The sequence below is a fragment of the Erpetoichthys calabaricus genome, chromosome 13, assembly GCF_900747795.2.
Source record: "Erpetoichthys calabaricus chromosome 13, fErpCal1.3, whole genome shotgun sequence".
In the NCBI taxonomy this organism is placed as follows: Eukaryota; Metazoa; Chordata; class Cladistia; order Polypteriformes; family Polypteridae; genus Erpetoichthys; species Erpetoichthys calabaricus.
The window spans coordinates 98,562,225-98,585,737 of NC_041406.2; the positions used below are offsets into that span (position 1 = coordinate 98,562,225).

Genomic DNA, 23,513 nt, shown 5'->3' on the forward strand with positions numbered 1-23,513 from the left:
TTGGTTACAAAAACTGGATGCCAAAATCTGTAGTTCATTAATCGCAGAGAACTCTTCAGAGATCTAAAATTATTCAAGACAAGATATGATCTTACTATTTACAACAGTGCAAGCCTTAATGTGGTTAGAAAATCATTTCAAACTGCATTCAGTATTTTACACAGGAAATGAAAACAAAAATATTCTTTCTAAAAATATTTTAAAGGTATTTTCAACAACTGACAGTCAGAGCCTGAACACAGCAGGGAATCTGTCATGTGGTTAATCTGTATTTCTTTTTTCATTCAGTTTTCCCTGCATAACCAGCAACGTATAGAAGAAGTCACACTATACTTGTTATTTTTAAGTGTTCAGTCCGCCTAACAAAACACACCCCAGTCTTCAGGAAATACACAATAGAATAAATCCTAAGAGACAAACTGACACATCAAGACAAATAAAGCAGTAACACAAAACATACAAAGTTCAAAAATGTACCCATGGTGTATCATTACGGTGCATTCAGTATTTGTTAACTGATTATTTTTCAATATTGGAGAATTTTAAATGTTTTCAGTTACTTCATCAAAAAGTCAGGTACCACATTATGTAGACTACGTGAAATACTGCACATGCTTTTTAACAGCACTTTACATTACCATGTTGTTACAAACTATGCCCAAACAAGGTTGTGATGGCTCAATAGCATTCACAGACAGCAAGTGATGTTACAATGGCACTGATTGATGTTCTTTTGTTAGCTGTTGTTTGTAGAGTTTCAAGGACTAATTGCAGAACCCAATGGAAAGTTAACATCTCTGTTGAAGTCTCAAGGTACAATTGTTGACTGCTTTGGACCATGATGAAGAGTAGAGTTAAATCTTCACCAATAAATTATTTTAACAGATAAATGCTGAATCAGTATAATGTCCAGATAATGCAGTCGTGAAATTGTTTTTAATATGTCATAAATATGTATTATGTACTATATTTATTTATTCTGTAATGAAAGAACATAGCTTACGTAGTTTCTTTCCTTTTACATTCATTTCTAGATAGGTGCATTGTTCCATTATTTTTTCTCCCCACTTTTATGGTTAACTTACTGCAAGTGGTGGCAGAAGTTAGATGGTATGATTTAAGTGTGGCTTAGTTAAATGCAGGGAGTGGTGTGCCTAACTACCAAGAATCCATTTAATTTACTTCTCCCAATGTAAATTTGAAACAGCAAACTAATCCATAACTGAAGTCACATAGAATGTTTCATTTTATTAAAACAGATGAGCTCCCAAATTCACCCATTCTTTCCAGGGGGAGATTTTTGAAATAAAAAAAATGTATAATGTATCAATACAACTATCCATATTACTAAACGAGAATGGTAAACCGCATATGGACGCAGGGACCTGCCCGTGGATGCAAAAGACATAGTGCGCAAGTGCCACACAAAGCACCCCCCCCCCCCCGCGAGTGAAACGGGAGAGACTACAAACGAGTCACACAAAGCAAACCCCTCGCACCAGAGCAAAACGGGAGAGACTACGAACCGTCAGAGTAGGAAACAAAGTAAAACGTCATAAAGAGGTTATAGAACCGGGACAAACACATGGAGAGCAGGTTACAGAACAAAGCCCCCCTCCCCAGAGTAAAACGAGAGAGACTAGAGAGCGGGTTACAGATGATGAAAACTGGAATGCAACAACTTCAAAAAAACCTAGGCACGAAACACATGCACACCGAGATACAGAATATAAAGGTAGAAACAACGACAGTTAAACGTCCACACCACACAGCGGAGGCGGACCCGGAAGGTGCAAGCGCCTACATCGTGCGTCGGAAGGCGCGGTAAAGTACAAAAGGTAAAGGCGCCTACACAGCATGGTAAAAACCGACATAATACGGAAGGCGCAGGCATCGCCGCCATATTGTGAGTGGCACTAATGCGTAGTGAAGGCGCAGGAGGAGACATAGTAAAACAAGAAGAGTCAACGCCCCGCCCAAGAGTGAAACGGGACACACTACGGAGTCCACAAAGGTTCATACATCAAACCCGACATGGTATGGACACGTGTCTGAAACCGCAGAAGCAAAACTGTCTCGGCTCCAAAACCAAACAGCTCAACAACTAACACAGCTTCGACACCGAGCCCGCGTGGACAGATCTAATGAACATGGACGCCTACAACGCGCGTCTCAAACTGCGTAGGCAAAGCAGGCACAGATTCAACACGACACACCTCGAGTGACCGAGATACAAAAACGCGCCTGCCTGGATATAATTAATCAACGCAGGCGCCCACAACGTGCGTCTGAAATACCGCAGACCAGGCAGGCACTGCTCCAAAAAGAAAGAGCTCGACTAAACGAGATACGAAGTGAAACGGGAAACACTACAGAGTCCACAGTGCTCCACAATGCACCGCATAATAGTTCGGAAACAGCTTCGTAGTAACACTGGGGAGACTCAGAGTGACACGGGCGAACGCTCCGTATTAAACATACATCATCCTCACATGTCCAAACTATACAGCACAGGTGAATCACATTACAGTGATGCATTATTAACAGTACGATAAACATCACAGTATCGCAAACAAATGAAAATTATTACTCGAAAAAGGGAAAATATATTCACCACGGACCAGGTGTCATTGAAACAAAAGCAGAATAAAGCGAGATCAGAAATGAAAGACAAAGTAGAAAGCAAAGTAAAACGTCACAAACAGGTTAAACGAGGGGGCCAAACACATGGACAGCAGGTTACAGATAATGAAGACCGGAATTCAAAAGCTTCAAAAACAAAAGCTCGACTGACCGAGATACAAACTGAAACGGGAAACACTACGGGGTCCGCAGTAGTCCACAATGCACCGCATAATAGTACGGACAGAGTTCCGTATTAACAGTGGGGGGCCCCAGAGTGACACGGGCGAACGCTCCGTATTAAACGTGCGTCATCCTCACACGTGGCTGCCCAGCGGGCACGGGTTCAAAACGCCGGGGGTAGGCGAGCGAAGCGAGCAGGGGGCGGAGTCCCCTTGTAATACAATAAATAATAATATAATAAATAATAATAATATATATTAATAATAATATAATAAATACAACCCCCCGATCTGAACCCGAGTGGTGTTTTGTTATTGGACTTCTGTGCTCGTCACGGAATGTCCATAACAAACACCATGTTCAAACATAGGGGTGTTCATATGTGCACTTGGCACCAGGACACCCTAGGCCTCAGTTCGATGATCCGACTTTGTGGTCGTGTCGTTGGACTTGCGGCCACATGTCTTGGACACTCGGGTGAAGAGAGGGGCGGAGCTGTCAACTGATCACCACCTGGTGGTGAGTTGGCTTCGATGGTGGGGGAGGATGCCGGTCAGGCATGGTAGGCCCAAACGTGTTGTGAGGGTCTGCTGGGAACATCTGGAAGAGACCCCTGTCAGAAGCAGCTTCAACTCCCACCTCCGGCAGAACTTCGACCACGTCCCGAGGGAGGTGGGGCACATTGAGTCCGAATGGGCCATGTTCCATGCCTCTATTGTTGATGCGGCTGACCGGAGTTGTGGCCGTAAGGTGGTCGGTGCCTGTTGTGGCGGCAATCCCCGAACCCGTTGGTGGACACTGGCGGTGAGGGATGCTGTCAAGCTGAAGAAGGAGTCCTACCGATCCCTTTTGTCCTGTGGGACTCTGGAGGCAGCTAATAGGTACCGGCAGGCCAAGCAGAATGCGGCTTCGGTGGTTGCTGAGGCAAAAACTCGGGCATGGGAGAAGTTTGGGGAGGCCATGGAGAACGACTTTCGGACAGCTTCTTGGAGATTCTGGTCCACCGTCCGGCGTCTCAGGAGGGGGAAGCAGTGCAGTGTCCCACTGTATATGGTGGGGATGGTGCGCTGCTGACCTCGACTCAGAATGTTGTGGGTCGGTGGGGGGAGTACTTCGAAGACCTCCTCAATCCCACTAACATGCATTCCAATGTGGAAGCACAGCCTGGGGACTCGGAGGTGGGCTCCCCCATCTCTGGGACTGAGGTCACCGAGGTGGTCAAAAAACTCCTTGGTGGCAGTGTCCCAGGGGTGGATGAGATACGCCCAGAGTTCCTCAAGGCTCTGGATGTTGTAGGGCTGTCTTGGTTGACACGTCTCTGCAATATCGCATGGACATCAGGGACAGTGCCTCTGGATTGGCAGACCGGGGTGGTGGTCCCCCTCTTTAAGAAGGGGGACCGGAGGGTGTGTTCCAACTACAGAGGGATCACACTCCTCAGTCTCCCTGGAAAAGTCTATTCGGGGGTTCTGGAGAGGAGGGTCCGTCGGATAGTCGAACCTCGGATTCAGGAGGAACAGTGTGGTTTTCGTCCTGGTCACGGAACAGTAGACCAGCTCTACACCCTTAGCAGAGTCCTGGAGGGTTCATGGGAGTTCGCCCAACCAGTCTACATGTGTTTTGTGGACTTGGAAAAGGCGTTTGACTGTGTCCCTCGGGGAATCCTGTGGGGGGTGCTCTGGGAGTATGGGGTACCGGACCCCTGATAAGGGCTGTTCGGTCCCTGTACAACCGGTGTCAGAGCTTGGTCCACATTGCCGGCAATAAGTCAAACCCATTTCCAGTTAGAGTTGGACTCCGCCAGGGCTGCCCTTTGTCACCGATTCTGTTCATAACTTTTATGGACAGAATTTCTAGGCGCAGCCAGGGTGTTGAGGGGGTCCGGTTTGGTGGACTCAGGATTGGGTCACTGCTTTTTGCAGATGATGTTGTTCTGTTTGCTTCATCAGGCCGTGATCTTCAGCTCTCTTTGGATCGGTTCGCAGCTGAGTGTGAAGCGGCTGGGATGGGAATCAGCACCTCCAAATCCGAAACCATGGTCCTCAGCCGGAAAAGGGTGGAGTGCCCTCTCAGGGTTGGGAGCGAGATCCTGCCTCAAGTGGAGGAGTTCAAGTATCTTGGGGTCTTGTTCACGAGTGAGGGAAGAATGGAGCGTGAGATCGACAGGCGGATCGGTGCGGTGTCCGCAGTGATTCGGGCTCTGTATCGGTCTGTCGTGGTGAAAAAGGAGCTGAGCGAAAAGGCAAAGCTCTCAATTTACCAGTCGATCTATGTTCCTACCCTCACCTATGGTCGTGAGCTATGGGTAGTGACCGAAAGAACGAGATCACGAATACAAGCGGCTGAAATGAGTTTCCTCCGCAGGGTGTCTGGGCTTTCCCTTAAAGATAGGGTGAGAAGCTCAGTCATCCGGGAGGGGCTCAGAGTAGAGCAGCTGCTCCTCCGCATCGAGAGGAGTCAGATGAGGTGGCTCGGGCATCTGATTAGGATGCCTCCTGGACGCCTCCCTGGTGAGGTGTTCTGGGCACGTCCAACCGGGAGGAGGCCCCGGGGAAGACCCAGGACACGCTGGAGGGACTATGTCTCCCGGCTGGCCTGGGAACGCCTCAGGATTCTCCCGGAAGAGCTAGAACAAGTGGCCGGGGAGAGGGAAGTCTTGGTATCTCTGCTCAAGATGCTGCCCCCGCGACCCGACCTCGGATAAGCGGAAGAGGATGGATGGATGGATGGATGTATAATGTGCTGTATGTGAGATTACTCAAGGAAAACTCAGCTTTCCTGACATATTTCCTTGAAGAATAAGTACGCGAAATTACAACGAAATTGACATGACAGTCTCAACAGATGCTTATCATACTACATACAAATGTACCGAATATGTTAGACTTACATAAAACAAATATTGGAGGGTTGCTCAATTCTTGGGGGTATCAACTCAATGAAATTCAGAAGATTTGCACAGAATTAGCAGGTGCCAAATACGATTAAAACAACCACCATTATAAGAAACCAAGACAGGTGACCAATATGATTTAATATGATGCTTATATGGAGAAATAAATAAAATGCCTACTATCTATTAGGAATCAATAACTGTGTTAAAGCTGGGCTGGCATAATAGTATAGTGATAAGCTGATGTAGGTTTGCAGGGATATGGGCTTGAATCCAATCCTATATGTGTGGAGTATGTACAATGTACCCATACAATAGTAATCTCAATACAATAGTAATCTTTTCCTGATATAAAAACACATCTGTGTTAAAGAGTGATGTGTTGATCATGGGGGCTTTTAATTTTCCAAACACTGATTAGGATGTTGCCCTTGGAAATACAGGAGAGGAAAATGAAATGGTAAAAAAAGCTTTTAGAAATAATAATTTCAACATGGTTATATCTGAAATCATTTTCAAAAAAAAAAAATACAGAATTGCATACCCGAGAAAAGACTTATTATTTGCTGACAGCAGCCTTAATGGGGATAAGTACAAAAAAAAAAAAAAATCACAGAATAGGAAAATAAAAACTTCCCAAATGTAAACAGTAGATGATATCAATTCAGAGATATCCCAATTTAGGCCCAAAATTAACATACTCCAAAAACAAATAAAAGAAAATAACCAAAGAAATGAGTAATGATGTCAATAAAAATTATCAGACAGAAAAGATCACTCTACAAGAAAATGAAAAGAAAAATCCAATAAACAGAAACTTTGAGGGAAACCAGACACTATAGATTGAGATCAAAACTGAACAGTTAAGAGAACAAACTGGTAAAAGATATACTATTGAAGCCAAAACAAACTATCAGTTTTTCTATTATTACTACATTAAAAAGATGTCCACGAAATATTTAAGATGTCTCAGGGTTCATAAGCAATTAGCAAATTAACTAAATAAATATTTTACTCAAGTATTTTTTACAAGAAAAAAAAAAAAGTAGTAACAATGTCTTAGGACGCCATAAAAACAAGCTTTAAGTTTACATATTTTAAAATAGAAAAGTCATGTGTGCTTCAGACCTTGATGCACTGAAGGCTAATAAACCCCATTGGCCTAATGTGAATGCATCAGTAATGCCGAGAGAAATTGGCCTAATGTGAATGCATCAGTAATGCTGAGAGAAACAGAAGATATCATCTATAGAAATTTATTACACATAATCTGACAGTCTCCTCAGATGGCAGAAATATCTGACAGCTGGAAAGATGCAGACTTGACTATATCCCACAAGAAGAAAAGTAAAATGAATCCTAGTAATTATAGATCAATAAGCTTTACTTTTTATACCATGAAATAATTATGAAAATTACAATCTGAAATACATTTATAACAGTTTTTGGAAAAAAATATTCTAAATAACAGCTAATATGGGTTTACAAATGGAAAATCACCCTAAACCAATCTGTTAGACTTTTTGCACTAGCAAATGGAGTAGTAGACAAAAACTAAGGAAAGACTATAATCTACTTAGATTTTTATGAAGCTTTTGATTCAGTTTCACATGAAAGATCAATTTTGAAACTACAAGGCCCTGGTAACAGAGATAACTTATGAAATTGACTTTATATATTTATAATGTAATTTTTTTTCCTGTCTTTCTTTTCTCTCTCCTCCACTCCTCCCAGGGGAGGTTTGCCTTTGCTTCACAATCGAATCCAATTCGCCTGGGTGAGATGGAACAGTTTCCTTAATAATGGACCCGCAAGTACTTCCAATGCTACCACATTACAGTCAAGAAGCACTTCAAGATAAGGTGGAACCTCCTTGCAATAAGGAATCCTCTGCCCAGCAGCTCCCAAGAAATCTAGTAGGGCCATCCATTTGGACTACAACACCCATACAGCACAGCGTGTGTGCACATGAGAGATCCATCAGAGGGATGCTGTCACCTATGACACTGGGAGAACACATGGCCCCAGAAGACAGTCTCCTACCCTTTAAACAATCTTTAAAACTGAGCAAATATATGGAAATGCAGTTTAACAGAAGAAAGTGTGAAGTGTTACAAATGGGCGAAATTAAGATTACTACGAATAAAAGATTAAAAACACTGTCTAAAAGAAAGGCTATCTCTGAAATATTTCATGGTTTTATACTGATGTTCTATTGTCATCACCAGAGAAGAGTGCATAAGAAATTAAACATGCAAATAAAATATTACTATTAATTGTAAATTGTGAAAATGCTGAATATCATCAAGGAACATTATGCTGTGACTGTATAATGTGCTAGTATCTACAAAAATGACATAGCTGCACTTGAAGATAAGCAGCGGAGAGTAACCAAGTACATCCAAAAACACAAAGGCATGTTCATACTCTGATACAGTAGCCTAAAGGAATTAAACAGGTTTAGTTTCAAGAAAAGAAAACTGTATGGGGACCCAATCCAGGTTTTCAAATTCTTAAAGCCATAAATAAAGTTCATGCAGCAAATTCTATCGATTAAATGTTGAACCATATACTTGAGTATGAAAGTGGAAATAAAGTGGAAGTGCAATCAAACCCAAAGCATGGAAACATATCTTTATACAAAGAGTTATGAGACTCTAGAATAAACTGTGAAGTCATGTAGGTGACATCAGGAAAATTCAGCTAAATCCTCATCAAATGAGACTGATCTAATTTGTTAAACTAATATTCTTAAACAGCTTTTATTCCACATCTCAAAGGCATGCTTTTTGTAGGAAATATACGTAAGTGTGCATAAAGATGTACCCTGTTTAGGGACTAAAGTCTCAACCAGAGTTATTTTCTATATTACACACAATGCTGTCAGGATAGATGCCATCTTCTCACAAATATTTAGCACATAAATTAAGTTCAGACAGCGATAAACAGTTAACAACAGATTGAAAATTAACTTTCAAGCAAAATCTACAACATTATTAAACATGCATTCATAAATATTTTAAATTTTGAATATTTTCCAAAATATTTTGGAAATAAAGGTATGTACAAAAATCACCAGAAGATACCACTATGGAAAAACTACTCTTTATATGTTTATTATCTTAATGATCTTCACACATCTGAAATGGTGAACTGGCTAAGTGAGAAACCAGGATGAAATCCAAATGCAGGAAATAAGGAAGTATGAAGAGAGATAAGAAATATTTACCAGAATGACATTTAAATGCCACTATGTGATTAATCAAAAAATCAAAATAGGATGACGTTATTCAAGCTAATTATCTATCTAAAATTGCATAAATAATGCAATTGTCTTTAGACTGTATTATAAAACCTTCCAGTTTTGGTACATTTGCCAAATTGTAAGTACAAAAGGAAAGTAATTTTCTAGTTAAATATTAAGCAAATATATTTCTGCATCAGAAGACAAGCGGCATACTTCAGAGATTTGTTGGCAGAACAGTTGATAAAGGAGAAGCCATCTTGTTTGCTTTCAATCGCCTATTTCCTGTCTCCTTAAAAGCTTGTAAGGAAAGTCATGTAACTGTGCTATTAAAGTGTAAGTTTATCTAACTAGGAAACAACCTACTGGCAGCCTGATGTCTTTGTGGTTCTGCCAACAGGCCTACAGCAAAAATGGTGCTCCGAATTATTGAAACGTGCATTCCCTAGTAACAAAATCTTGCATTAAATAAATACCACAAGGTTAGTATGGGCTCCAGAAAAAATAGCTGTATTTAAGCATGGCATTTACTGCTGCCTGTATTGATTTTATGTCATAACTTAAACCAACCTGGAAAGCATTTACATGTGTCCAGGAAGTCTATGAAGTATGGTCAAATAACAAAAAGGAAAAGGACAACAGATTTAAGCTGGCCTATCTACTGGAAGGCCCTGTCAAAATATAAATGCCTCGACACTTGTGTGCATATCCTTCTAAACTATGACATCCTAATATAATTTGTTTCTATAAATAAGATTGCTGCAGACCAATGGAAATTAAATTTGTGATGGTTAATTGAACTCAAGAGTAAAATAATAATTAGAAGCTTCTGATTGTAATGCTAGATATTTGTGCACTATTAAAGACAACAATGCTGATGTCTCCGGGTGATGGCACAAAATGCCTTTTGCCCTTTAGCTAAAGCTCTCTTCCACAGTATCAACATAATGAACTCCATATGAAAAATCCACTTTTAACTTCTATTTATTCAAAAAGCTAAACAATCTACTTTATTAATAAATATAGACGGAATGCTAATCTAAAGCAATCAAGGAGACAGATTTTTCATTATTTCTATTTTCCACCACTTCCCTGTAATCTTCTCTTTAAGCAACAATTTAACCTTCTGGATTCTGCAGAAATGACTAAAAGCCTTCAAATATCTGTGTTCTAATGTTGCATTATTGTCAGGCACAATACACAAAATAAAAAATTAATCCAGTTAAACAACTGTTTACAGTACCTCACTAACGCACAATTCATTCAAATTGATCTAATTCCAAAGGGCTTAATGATTCTTTTCCTGGCATTAGAGAGAGTAAAGAACAATGATAAAGTACTTTAAGACTGATAAAATAAACAGTAGACATAAGACATGGAATCAACTTCTTATCTTAGTCCTCTTAATATTAAAAATACACAAAGAGAATTTAATTTCTGAAGTTTAAATTCATCGAATATAACCAGTTTAGCCACTTAAACACTATAAGGGTCATTGGTTTTGGAGTTTACTGCAGCATCATTATGTGTAAGGCAGGAACTGGCCTCAGACAGGGCGCCAATCCACCACAGGGCAAAAATCACATCCTCTCCTTTTAAAATACAAGGTTACTGTAGACTCACCAACAACCCGAATATGCATGAATTTGGATGAGGGTGGAAGGCCCAAGTACCAAGAGAAAACCCATGCAGTTAAAGGGAAGAACATACAGTATGAAAGTCACACAAACATATCCTGAGGAGGGATATGGACACAGAACTCTATCAACAGTGCGTTTCTATTACTATAAAGAAATGTAAATTACACTTTAGATTAAACTATACTGTTTTCAGAAAAAAAGAAAAACAAATAATATGGGTAGTATTGTGGCAATGAACGATACCAACTCACTAATGAGAATGATTTGATTTTGCATGTTTTCTATTTCTGACCAAATTTCTTCAGGGTGCCAAACTGTTGACAAATGGTGACTGTAAATGAAAAGGGTTGAATGCAATGGAAGAGTGAAATCCACAATTGGCTCCTGCCTTGCTCAAGGGCTACTTGATTTGATACTGCGCTCCTGTATGTTTTCTTTATAAAGAGCAGATCTGAGGAAATTGGATGGACGGATGAAATTTAACACATTAATCTAAAGCATTAGATTGTAATTGTTAACACACATTTTTTCAGATTAAAATAACAATTAATATTTATTCCATAACTTTCATACTCGGTATATAGTACAGATATCTGTACTACACATTGTGCTTACTTATGTTTGCATGGTGCCTCCAGAGTCCAACAACTTATTTTGGTGCCTTTACTACAGTTGAATCAAACATGGTTCAGCTCCTAAGTACAATCATGTACTATAATGCGGGCTGAAGCTTTTTGCCATATTCTAACTTCAATATTTCTTTTAAGGAAGAGTGCTCTGTGCTTTTTAACAATTTAAATTCTTTTAAATGGTGTGAGAAACAAAATACGTTTTTAAATAAAAATTGTGGCGGACATTACATATATCCCAAGAAAATTATGCCCCTGAACTTGGACAAAGCATTCCAAATATCCATATTACATTAGTTTCAGGAGCTGAGACACAGCAGAATGAAATTTACACGTAGCTTTGGTTTACATATGGGTTGAGCAATATAATAAACTTTGTTGGTTCTCACATAGCCATTAGAAAGCTGTTTGTTTCTTTCATATACAACAGAATCAGTACCCATTACTAAAGCTTCTGCGATTTTACTTCAATACAGTACTCTTGACTGAAGATTATTATTATGTAATTATATATATTTATTTAATACTTAATTATCCAACTTCTGTAAACCATTTATTGCTCACAGAAACACTAAAAGAATAACAGATTTACTCTACTCTGCAACAAAATAGTTAGATGATGCAGGTCATATTTTAAGAAAAGTATATTAAAATTCACATAAGGTAGCAGAAAATAAAGAGAATAGATTTCTGTAATTTACTTAGAACTGTTAAAATTCACTGTTGGAGGTTTAAAATACCAGACAAGCAAAACAAAACTAGATTGGACTGATAATGAATTAATGGATAGATTATTTTACATATGCATATTAAGTTAAAAATATTCTCATGATTCATACGTACTGTATATTCATTATTTCTATACAATTTATGAAATATTCATAACTTCCCTTTAATCTGTGCTGGACAATGTATGCATGAAAAAGGAAGCATATTGAGCATGAAAAAGGCGCTATATAAATAAAATGTATTATTAAAGGCCTCAGGTGTTCATTTGTATGATCTTCCAGGGTTAGAGGTGCAAAATAATTATAATGCTTGGTTACATTACTAAAACAAAAACTTTCACATGTTAAGAAGAACACAAGTGATGCTGCCACTTTTCAGGCTACTGCAAAAGTCTTATACTTCCACATCTCTTGGTTATTATTATGTTATCTGGCATTCTCACAAACTAAAATTGTGTAAATAAGGTAAAAGAAAATGTACTTTAGGATTTGTCCCTATGAAAAACATGTTCTAGATAAATATGAGAGATCCCCAAACTTTTACTCAGAGACCCATTTGTTACTCCCTACAAGAGAAATTAAATTTCGTTACAAAAATAGAGAGTATGTTTCAAGTTTATCTTCGTTGCTAGGTGGTAGTTCTGGATGTTAGATGTTAGTGGGTGAAATCCATCTTATTTTCAGCAAATTATTACACAAAGTGAATGACAGGTCTTTCTTGGTGCAAAATCTAATAACACTGCTGTAAGTTTGGATTAATTTCTCAAGGGAGTAAGCCATATTAAATAAAATATTAAAGAGTGAAAAATTTCATTAAAATTTAAACACTTCTTAAAAAACAGAAAAAGGCAAAGGAAAAAAACCTTCACAAAGCTCATAAATATACAACAGATAACAGCTAATACTTTGCAAAATTTCTAAAAAATATGATAACATGGGATCTATTAGTATTACTGTGCAGAAACAGAGATCTTCAAGAAAGAAGGTAATATGCCAGAGTGTAATTTGTCTGAGGAAATAGAAAGATAACACTTAATCCCCTCTCCATAAGGAAAACATTCTGTAGCATTACATAAATACCAGTGGTGACTCAGAAATGTTAAACCTGTATTAAATCAAACAAGGCAACAAGGTTTCCAGAAAGCAAAAATACAAGTACTACCTGCATAAAAAAGGAAAGAATATAAAAGTAGCCTCCAAGTACTTATCCACTCAAAACAACTTTAACTTTAAAGTAACTTTAAATAATTTTGCCATGATTTCTTTAGCAATATGCTTACAGTCCGTGCCCTACTGAAAGATACCATAAAACTCCATAACAATTTCTTTGCATCATTCAAGAGGGACTGTGTCCCTTGACTGGTGTGCAGTAAAATTATTTTACTAACTGTAACCATTTTCATTTCAACCATTGAGTTCCATATTTTTTCACACGGCTTCAAAAACTTCAAAATGTTATTGTAAACCTAACATACAGGGCTCAACATGGACTTTATAAGTAATACTTCCCTCCTCTGCTATATGGAAGAATTGCAAGAAGGAAGTCTTGAACACGGTGGCATAGTGGTAGCGCTGCTGCCTCGCAGTTAGGAGACCCGGGTTCGCTTCCTGGGTCCTCCCTGCGTGGAGTTTGCATGTTCTCCCCGTGTCTGCGTGGGTTTCCTCCGGGTACTCCGGTTTCCTCCCACAGTCCAAAGACAGGCATTGGCGATTCTAAATTGGCCCTAGTGTAAGCTTGGGGTGTGTGTGTGCCCTGCTGGGGGTTTGTTTACTGCCTTGCGCCCTGTATTGGCTGGGATTGGCTCCAGCAGACCCCCCATGACCCTGTAGTTAGGATATAGCAGGTTGGATAACGGATGGATGGATGGGAAGTCTTGAATTATGTTTGCATATGTTAATTGGTATTTGACATAAAGGCCTGTAAGATTCTTAAAGTTGCAACTGGATTTTTGTTGATCTCTGATTAAAATCACCTGTGTTGTATGTATGTCATCTATTTTAGAGTAGACAGATCTAGGCAAGGTCTTGGTAATATACACAGTACATTCCCACAATTAATGATGAGCTTGACCAGGTAATAAAGAATATCAAATGCCTTCACTTTTATATTTATCTACATATGCGTTTGGATATTTTATAACAGACGTTTACTTAAAGATCCTTAATTATTTAAGATGCATTACCTACCACTACGTAATTTATTCAGGTCAACCACCAAAAAAAAAAAAAAAAAAAAGAAGATTTGTGATTAAAGTTTACTTCTAGTCGTGGGGTATGTAGAAACTGGTGACTAGAGTTGCTGATCATGTCAATTTAAATAACTGAAAATCTCATGCTTGCCCCTTCTTCTGACAGCCAATAGTATTCTGCCTGACGGCACTGGAGCTGTACAAAGGATAAGCAGGTGCCGCAAGTTCAGATGCAATCGCGGCCCTTTTTTTCATTTGTTCATCAAGCTCACTAAGATTATGTAAATGAAGACTAAATCTGAAATCTCTGGAAAAGCTGACTAATGTGTTATTTCCTTTAGATGGCAACTGGGTACACCAGAGTTACTTTCTGGTTGGGTGCGAACACTTAATCAATTTCACTTTCTGGTACATTTTTAAGTTAGTTTTTAGATTTTTGATAATCAGTTACGGGATGTGTATACAGTAATCCCTCGCTATATCACGCTTCGCCTTTCGCGGCTTCACTCCATCGCGGATTTTATATGTAAGCATATTTAAATATATATTGCGGATTTTTTGCTGGTTCGCGGATTTCTGCGGACAATGGGTCTTTTAATTTCTGGTACATGCTTCCTCAGTTGGTTTGCCCAGTTGATTTCATACAAGGGACGCTATTGGCAGATGGCTGAGAAGCTACCCAACTTATTTTTCTCTCTCTCTCTCTTGCGCTGACTTTCTCTGATCCTGACGTAGGGGGATTGAGCAGGGGGGCTGTCCGCACACCTAGACGATACGGACGCTCGTCTAATAATGCTGAAAGATTATCTTCACGTTGCTACTTTGTGCAGCTGCTTCCTGAAGCGACATGCTGCACGGTGCTTCGCATACTTAAAAGCTCGAAGGGCACGTATTGATTTTTGCTTGTTTGTTTTTCTCTGTCTCTCTCTCTGCTCCTGACGGAGGAGGTGTGAGCTGCCACCTTCAACAGCTTTGTGCCATGATGCTTCGCATACTTAAAAGCTAAACAGCCCTATTGATTTGTTTGCTTTTCTCTCTCTGACATTATCTGCTCCTGACTCGCACTCCTTTGAAAAGGAAGATATGTTTGCATTCTTTTAATTGTGAGACGGAACTGTCATCTCTGTCTTGTCATGGAGCACAGTTTAAACTTTTGAAAAAGAGACAAATGTTTGTTTGCAGTGTTTAAATAACGTTCCTGTCACTCTACAACCTCCTGTGTTTCTGCGCAAATCTGTGACCCAAGCATGACAATATAAAAATAACCATATAAACATATGGTTTCTACTTCGTGGATTTTCTTATTTCGCAGGTGGCTCTGGAACGCAACCCCCGCGATGGAGGAGGGATTACTGTACTTAGGTTTAAGTAAAAATATTTAATATGCATTAGTTATAGACTATTAAGACAAAAACATTACAATTTTGAAAAATATGTTCTTAATGCTGGTAAAATGAGGAATATACCAAACCAAACATAACCAAGTATAACAAAAAAAATCAAACAAATCCTGCATTAATCTCATAATACATACATGAATCCATGTAAACGAGTCTCAGTTATACTAGTACTAAACTGAACATTCTTAAGCATACAAAAAAATAAATATTTATTAAAACCAAAATGTTGTAAATTGTTCAATTAGAAAGAGACTGAAATTATTTTTTTTCATAAAGTTTATATACTTGATTAGCATAATATAACACATTCTAAAAATGTATAAAAATAAACAAGCAATTTCTAAACTCAAGAATTCTCTCATTTTGACTCAAATGAAATGATTATCACTTTTACACATGAATATGGAAAACATCATTGCATTTAAAACATAAGCTCTCTTATAAAAAAAAAATTCATACCCTCATTGGATGAATATCAGCATATGGTGGTTTTCCTTCTGCCATTTCAATAGAGGTTATTCCTAATGACCAGATGTCTGCAACACAGTTATACCCAATTTCCTGAATTACTTCTGGAGCCATCCAAAATGGTGTACCGATGACAGTGTTCCGCTTGGCCATTGTGTCCTACAAAAGAAAAGAAAAAAGCAAAAATCTTCAAAAAGCATAATCTGTATTAAGATGAAAAAATATAAACTAATGTACAATTATGAAAAAGATCTGAAAATTTAAAAACCTTTGAGTAAAGAGTGCACAACGTCATAAATACTAGACAAAGATTTAAAGATGACCTTACACACTGGACATGCCTTCTCTTTGGAAGGCAAATCATCAGCAACCCATGCACTAAACACTAGATTTCTCCAGCAATTTATGTCACCTGAATCTCTAAAAGTTAATTGCATTCAGTTATCACTATTATATTTAAAAAAATAAGTAATCAGCTAGTGATTTCTGTAACTAGCAGGAATTTAGCATAAATATGGCCATGTGTATACAGCACAGTAAAATTCTTACTTGTAAGTTAATTATATAGTAGTAGTTCTATGTTTATGATAGCAATAATAGTATGATGACGGTGCCATTTTGCAAGCTCAGCCTAAAGGAAGTTGATGTGGATAAAAGGGCAGAAAGTTTTTTTTTTTTTTTTAAACAGTGAGCACTCCAAATGTGGCATGATTGAACTGTTATTACTAACAATACACTTTTTTTCTAATAACGTGGTCATCATGTTAAAAGTACAGCTGGCCACATTTCAGTATTTTTGATCAAGTGCACAGGAAAGTAATGAAACTGCTGGTGAGATATAAGACAGCTTTCTGTCAGTGTAACACTCATGTATGCAAGCATTTGAGTCAAGTCTATGTATGATTAGTATATACTTCCTACATTTTAAATACTTCATTAGAAAATCTGAGGAAAGCTTAAATTTTACATAAAGCCCAATTATCTCTTCTTAATAAAAATCTAGTCATATTATTCAGCATATATAATATAAAAATCCACTGTATGATATGCAAAAAGGGATTAAAGTCCAACACCTAAGAGATACTTCCAATTCAGCAAGTTAGTTATACACTGTACAGTGAACATTCAATTTACATTATTTTCTTTTTCCTGACTATTGATTCTATGCATGTACCGCAGACTGAAAATTTTGTTCTGTGACAAACCCAACTCTCACGGATAAGAAATAAGTCTGTTAATTAATATACAAATTTAATGATTCAAGTAATAATTAATTATTTTTGCATTATTACTGTTGCAGTTTATATGTATTTATTTACTGATTATTGTAATTCAGCTGCTAAATCACGGTTTATTACAATCTTTGATATTTTGAATTTTGTTAAAACAGTTTTTATTGGAAACTTTTAAATAAACAGGGGGAAAACTTTTTTGAAAATTTTACATGGCTAAACACAACCCACCATGAGACATTTAGACAAAAGCTGTATCCTGCTGCATGACAATAAAATTGTTATCCAGATAAGACAAGACACTGTATGAAGCTGTGGTCTTTGACGAGGTTGCACTTTGTCCTTTACAAAACTTTGTGCATGCATTTGGTGATACTTGCCCCAGTATACTCCGGTGTCTGTGTTGTTTTTTTTGAGTTGCACCCACCCCATAATCATAGTTAATGACTAATAAGTTGCCATAAATGTTAACCCTGGTGACAGGCTAACAAAGCAATCACAGGACTGCAGCACCAATGTTCTGACAGTCTCACAGAGACAATGATACACTAAGACTGTTCTCTGTAAAGAACCCTATGCAAAATTAAATTAGACTAAACTGAACTTGTTACCATCCCTCAAAAAAAAAAAAAAAAAAAGTGTAAAAAAATTAGCATAACTATTCCAAATCACTGCAGCAAAGAATTCTAATATAGAAAGTTATGAAACTCTAACAATAATAATAATAATAATTTATTTTATTTATAGGGGCCTTTCAAGGAACACAAGGGCACCTTACAGAACACACTAATAACAACAGTCACAATATAAAATTAATAGAATATTACAGTACAATAAAACCAGAATACAGGAATAAAAAATAATTTAAATTTATCAACTAAAATTTATATCAAATAGAATAAGCCAGCTTATTTTAAGACAAGATTTAAAGGTAGGAATAGAGTCAATATTACAAATATCTTGTCGGAGAGAGTTCTAGAGGCAAAGGGCTGCTCGATTGAAACTGGAAAGAAGGAAGAGAGATAGAGAGATAGATAGATAGATAGAGAGATAGATACTTTATTAATCCCAAGGGGAAATTCACATACTCCAGCAGCAGCATACTGATAAAGAAAATATTAAATTAAAGAGTGATAACAATGCAGGTTTAACAGACAGACAATATCTTTGTATAATGTTAACATTTACCCCCACCCCGGTGGAACTGAAGAGTTGCATAGTGTGGGGGAGGAACCATCTCCTCAGTCTGTCAGTGGAGCAAGACAGTGACAGCGGTCTGTCGTTGAAGCTGCTCCTCTGTCTGGAGATGATGCTGTTTAGTGATGATGCTGTTTAGTGGATGCAGTGGATTCTCCATGATTGATAGGAGCCTGCTGAGCGCCTGTCGCTCTGCCACGGATGTCAAACTGTCCAGCTCTGTGCCTACAATAGAGCCTGCCTTCCTCACCAGTTTGTCCAGGCGTGAGGCGTCCCACTTCTTTATGCTGCCTCTCCAGCACACCACCGCGTAGAAGAGGGCGCTCGCCACAACAATATGAAGATCAGAAAGATACGGAGGTGCCAGTTTATGGGGGGATCTTGTAAGTAATAAGCAGAATCTTAAAATCAATACGATATTTGACAGGGAGCCAGTGAAGCTGCTTAACAACAGGAGAATTGTGTTCAAGTGAAGGGGTTCTGCCAATAATACGAGCTGCAGCTTTTTGAACCAACTGAAGTTTGTAAAGGATTTTGTGAGGAAGATCAGAAAGGATATAATTACAGTAATCAATATGAGATGTAACCAGAGAATGAACAAGAACAGCAGTGCTGGTAGCTAAAAGAGATGGGCATAAACAGCTGATATTATATACAAGTAATATTAATATGAACCTCAAATTTTAAGATACTATTGAGAACAACACATAAGCTCTTAACCTGGGAGTAGAAAGAGATTAAAGAATTATCAATAGTGAATGAAATATTATCACATTTGTCCAAAACCTATTTAGTTCCTACCAGTAGAACCTCTGTTTTATCACTATTTAATTTAAGGAAAATTACTATGTAAATAAATATTTTCACAATAATTTAAAGTATTAATTATAAATATTACCACTACATCTAGAACATACATAATAAAAGAGAGCTTCGAACACTTACTGTAAGCTGCCCAGCAACACCAAAATCAGCCAGTTTTGCATGTCCCTCTGTGTTCAGAAGAATATTTCCAGCTTTGATATCTCTATGAATTTTTCTCATGAAGTGTAGATACTCCAGTCCTTTAAGTGTGGATTTCAAAATGGTTGCAATTTCTTCCTCTGTTAGCTAAAAAAAAAAAAAATCACAATTTAAATTAGTGCTTAAAGAAAGAATTATAGTGCTTTATGTATACAAAAATTAACCATAACTATATACTGTACATGAATATCACAAATATTGTATACACGATACAAACTGCATTCAAAATCAATGTTGATTTGTCTACTGGAAGGTTCATAGTGTACTTCTTGAAATTTGCTCCGTTCTCGACTCTTCTTTGGTGGTCTAAGCAGTAGTCCCTTCTTTTTAAAAACCACCTTCTAATCTTCCCTCAAATACTTTCTAGATGCATTTTTTGTCCTAGAACAGTCTTCAAAGGTGTTCTGTTATCTTGTGGCACTTGGTGAAACGGCCCACCTGCCAAGTTGTTTTGCCTGCCTAAGGTAAAGTCATCCCTGATGGAGGATCGCAGGAATCGTGGGAAAGAGGGGTCCTTTCATCAGATTGGCTGGCCCAGCACCGTTTCAGCCGTGGAATGGCCAAATGGGGGAGGCACCTTGATGGATGAGGTCTCCAGGACTCTAAAAATATCCAAATCTTATTATATGATATCATCTACTGTTAAATTCTGCTCCGTACTTCTAAAATTTTTGTTTTTTTAACTTGTAAAAATTTTTTTATTTTATACTGTATTGAGGATTTGTTCTGTTCTGTGTATTGTATTGTATTGTATTGACCCCCTTCTTTTCAACACCCACTGCACACCCAACCTACCTGGAAAGGGTCTCTCTTTGAACTGCCTTTCCCAAGGTTTCTTCCATTTTTTCCTACAAGGTTTTTTTTTTTTTGGGAGTTTTTCCTTGTCTTCTTAGAGAGTCAAGGCTGGGGGGCTGTTAAAAGGCAAGGCCTGTTAAAGCCCATTGCAGCACTTCCTGTATTTTTGTATAGCCCAAAATCACAAACTGTATTGTATTGTATCTTCTGCTGTATGCAAGAAGCACTCATTTGTCCTTTGAAGTTGCCATTTTTATTCCATCTACTGTATATTCCTGTTTGTCTACATTTTCAAACACATCCATTCCCCGGTATATGACTCGGAATGGTACAATACACTCATGTATACTTTATATATTGGACACCATCGTAAAATTTGATTCATGCTCTGTCCAAGACTAGGTCTTTTCTTGCACCCGACGTGGTCAGGATAAGTTCAGAAACCATGCAACCCTTAATTGGAGCAAGTGGCTTGAAGATTGTTATGCTATGTTACTATAAAAATAAAACTATCGTACAGGTTGCATTGTTCCTGCTTCTACTGAAAAGTTCTAACTTTAACCAGAAACCTTCTGATTAAGCATTCTTCTGCACAAAATTTAAAGACTTTGAAATTACTATACACTCCAATGTATACTCGTCTCTTATCATTAATCATTGCATTTCTCATATGTTTATAATGAAAAAGAAACACTAAGCATAAATAGATAAAAAGGTAATAACAATGGATGCATCTATAAGTTTAACAAGCTTATTAAAAGCAAAATCCACCACTGAAAAAGGTAAACTTGGCACATACTCTTTCCACCTTAGCCGCTAGGAATAAAGAGGTTTTAAAACAACTGATGAATGTGTTTTTAGATCAGAAATGACAACCTGACATAAGTGCCAGCTGAGTCAGACTTGCAGGACATGAATACTGTAAATATCGTGAGGGCACTGACAAGAAAATCAAAGTGACATAATCATTAGTAAAACACAGAGTACTTTTGTGAAAGTAAAGCAGAAGCAAAAATCTGGATGCTCTATAAACATGCCAGTACATAACAAAAGTTGTGTCCATTACAGAAAATTCTAATTTATCCTGAAATGTGCTATTCAAGCATTACATTTACTAAAATCAGGACCAGTTAGTTTGTCCAACAGCATGTCAAATTTCCATCTTCAACAAATTCATCTTATACGTCATCCAAAATGATCGTAGACAGGAACCTAAGACACACTTAAAACAATAACAACGCACATTTTTTACTCTCAGTCACCTTTTACGACTTTACAATTAAATTACCTTGCCCTATGGTACATGGTTTAAAAATATGTCTGCACATAAAAGCAATTTACTTCTGATCTTATGTGGGAGAAAAAAAATAAGACTGGGAATAGGCTAAACAAAATGTATAAAGTAAAACTGTTTTCCATTTTACTAGTGTTTGTGTAAGTAGCAGACAGAAAAACGTTTTTCCCCACATTCATTGTTACTTATGTTACTCAAAGAAAAGGTGAAAATAATTTTTTGGAAAAAAAATTGTATTCTAAAATTTATATATAATTAAATACCCACTACACAAACTTGACACTAGATATTGCAGTGAAACCTTCAACACAACATACCCAAAGTAATCACATCACACTACCTGCCATACAGTATACGGTACAACACACAGCGCTATATGTCGTGCAGAATTTTGTCGATGGGAAGAAAGTAAGTACAACTTCTTACAGTTCTATGGTTTTACGTATCTGGACATCATAAAAAAAAAAATCTAGTCCTTACCAGGATCTAAAATTATTTAAATCTAACCTCAGGTGTAAAGCAACATACAACAGATTCCATCATGTCATTATTTATTTAACAAAAATGAAGCCAAAATGGAGAAGCCAGATGTGAAAAACTAAGTACATCCCATGATTCAATGGCTTGTAGAACCCACCTTCAGCAGCAATAATTTGAAATAATCCTTTTCTGTATGACTTCTGTATGACAGTCTCTCACATTGTTGTGGAGGAATTTGGCCCACTCTTCTTTAAAACATTGCTTCAGTTCATTGTGGTTTACTGGCATTCATTTAAACAGAGCTCTCTTACCCGCCACAGCATTTCAATCTGATTGAGGTCTGGACTTTGACTGGGCCATTGCAACACCTCAATTCTTTTTTTTTTTTCTCACCCACTCTGTTATAGATTTTGTGGTGTGCCTGGGATCATTGTCCTGTTGCATGTCCCAATTTCAGCCAAGCTTTAGCTATCGGACAGATGACCTCACATATAACTCTAGAATACTTTGAATACTGCAAGGTGTCCAGACCCCGAGGCTGTAAAACAAGCCCAAACAATCACCCTCTCCCACCATGATTGACAGTTGGTATGAGGTGTTTGTGCTAAAATGCTGTGTTTGGTTTTTGCCAAACATGGCGCCTTGCATTATGTCCAAGCATCTCCACTTTGGTCTCATCTGTCAAAAGGACATTGTTCCAGGCGTCTTGTGGTTTGTTCAGCTGCAGCTTTGCAAACCTAAGCCATGTTGTCATGTTCATTTTTAAAGAAAAGAGGCTTTGTCCTGGCAACAATTCCAAACAAGCCATATAGTCATGGCCGAAATTATCGGCACCTCTGGAATTTTCCCAGAAAATGCACCATTTCTCCCAGAAAATTGTTGCAATTACAAATGTTTTGGTATACACACGTTTATTTCCTTTATGTGCACTGGACCAACACAAAAAAACAGAAAAAAAACCAAATCTGACATCATGTCACACAGAACTCCAAAAATGGGCCGGTCAATATTATTGGCACCTTTTCAAAATTGTGGGTAAATCGTTTTATTTCAAGCATATGATGCTCGTTTGAACTAACCTGTGGCAAGAAACAGGTGCTGGCAATATAGCAGTCACACCTGAAGCCAGTTAAAATGGAGAAAAGTTGACTCAACCTTTCTGTTGTGTGTCTGAGTGTGCCACACTAAGCATGGAGAACAGAACGAAGAGCAGAAAAGTGTCTGAGGACTTGAGAACAAAAATTGTGGAAAAATATCAACAATCTCAAGGCTACAAGTCCATCTCCAGAGATCTTCATGTTCCTTCGTCCACTGTGCGCAACATAATCAAGAAGTTCACAACACATGGCTCTGTAGCTAACCTCCCTGGACGTGGACGAAAGAGAAAAATTAATTAAAGACTGCAACGAAGGATAGTCTGAATGGTGGATAAACAACCCCAATCAACTTCAAAACATATTCAAGCTGTTCTGCAGACTCCGGGTGCAACAGTGTCA

The 23,513-nt window shown here is 37.9% G+C and overlaps 1 protein-coding gene across 3 annotated transcripts in view; it reads right to left on the reverse strand.

The window, feature by feature from the left end:
* stk3 (serine/threonine kinase 3 (STE20 homolog, yeast)) overlaps nucleotides 1-23,513 on the reverse strand; it is a 425,407-nt gene that overhangs the window by 298,258 nt on the left and 103,636 nt on the right. For all 3 annotated transcript variants that reach the window (XR_007936613.1, XM_051935856.1, XM_051935855.1), the window contains exons 5-6: nucleotides 19,371-19,535; nucleotides 15,988-16,155 (exon numbers count right to left, since the gene is read on the reverse strand). Coding sequence is in view for 2 of the 3 variants with exons in the window: in XM_051935856.1 (XP_051791816.1) it covers nucleotides 15,988-16,155; nucleotides 19,371-19,535 (333 nt within the window). In the remaining variant the exon portion in view is untranslated. The remainder of the gene's footprint in view (nucleotides 1-15,987; nucleotides 16,156-19,370; nucleotides 19,536-23,513) is intronic.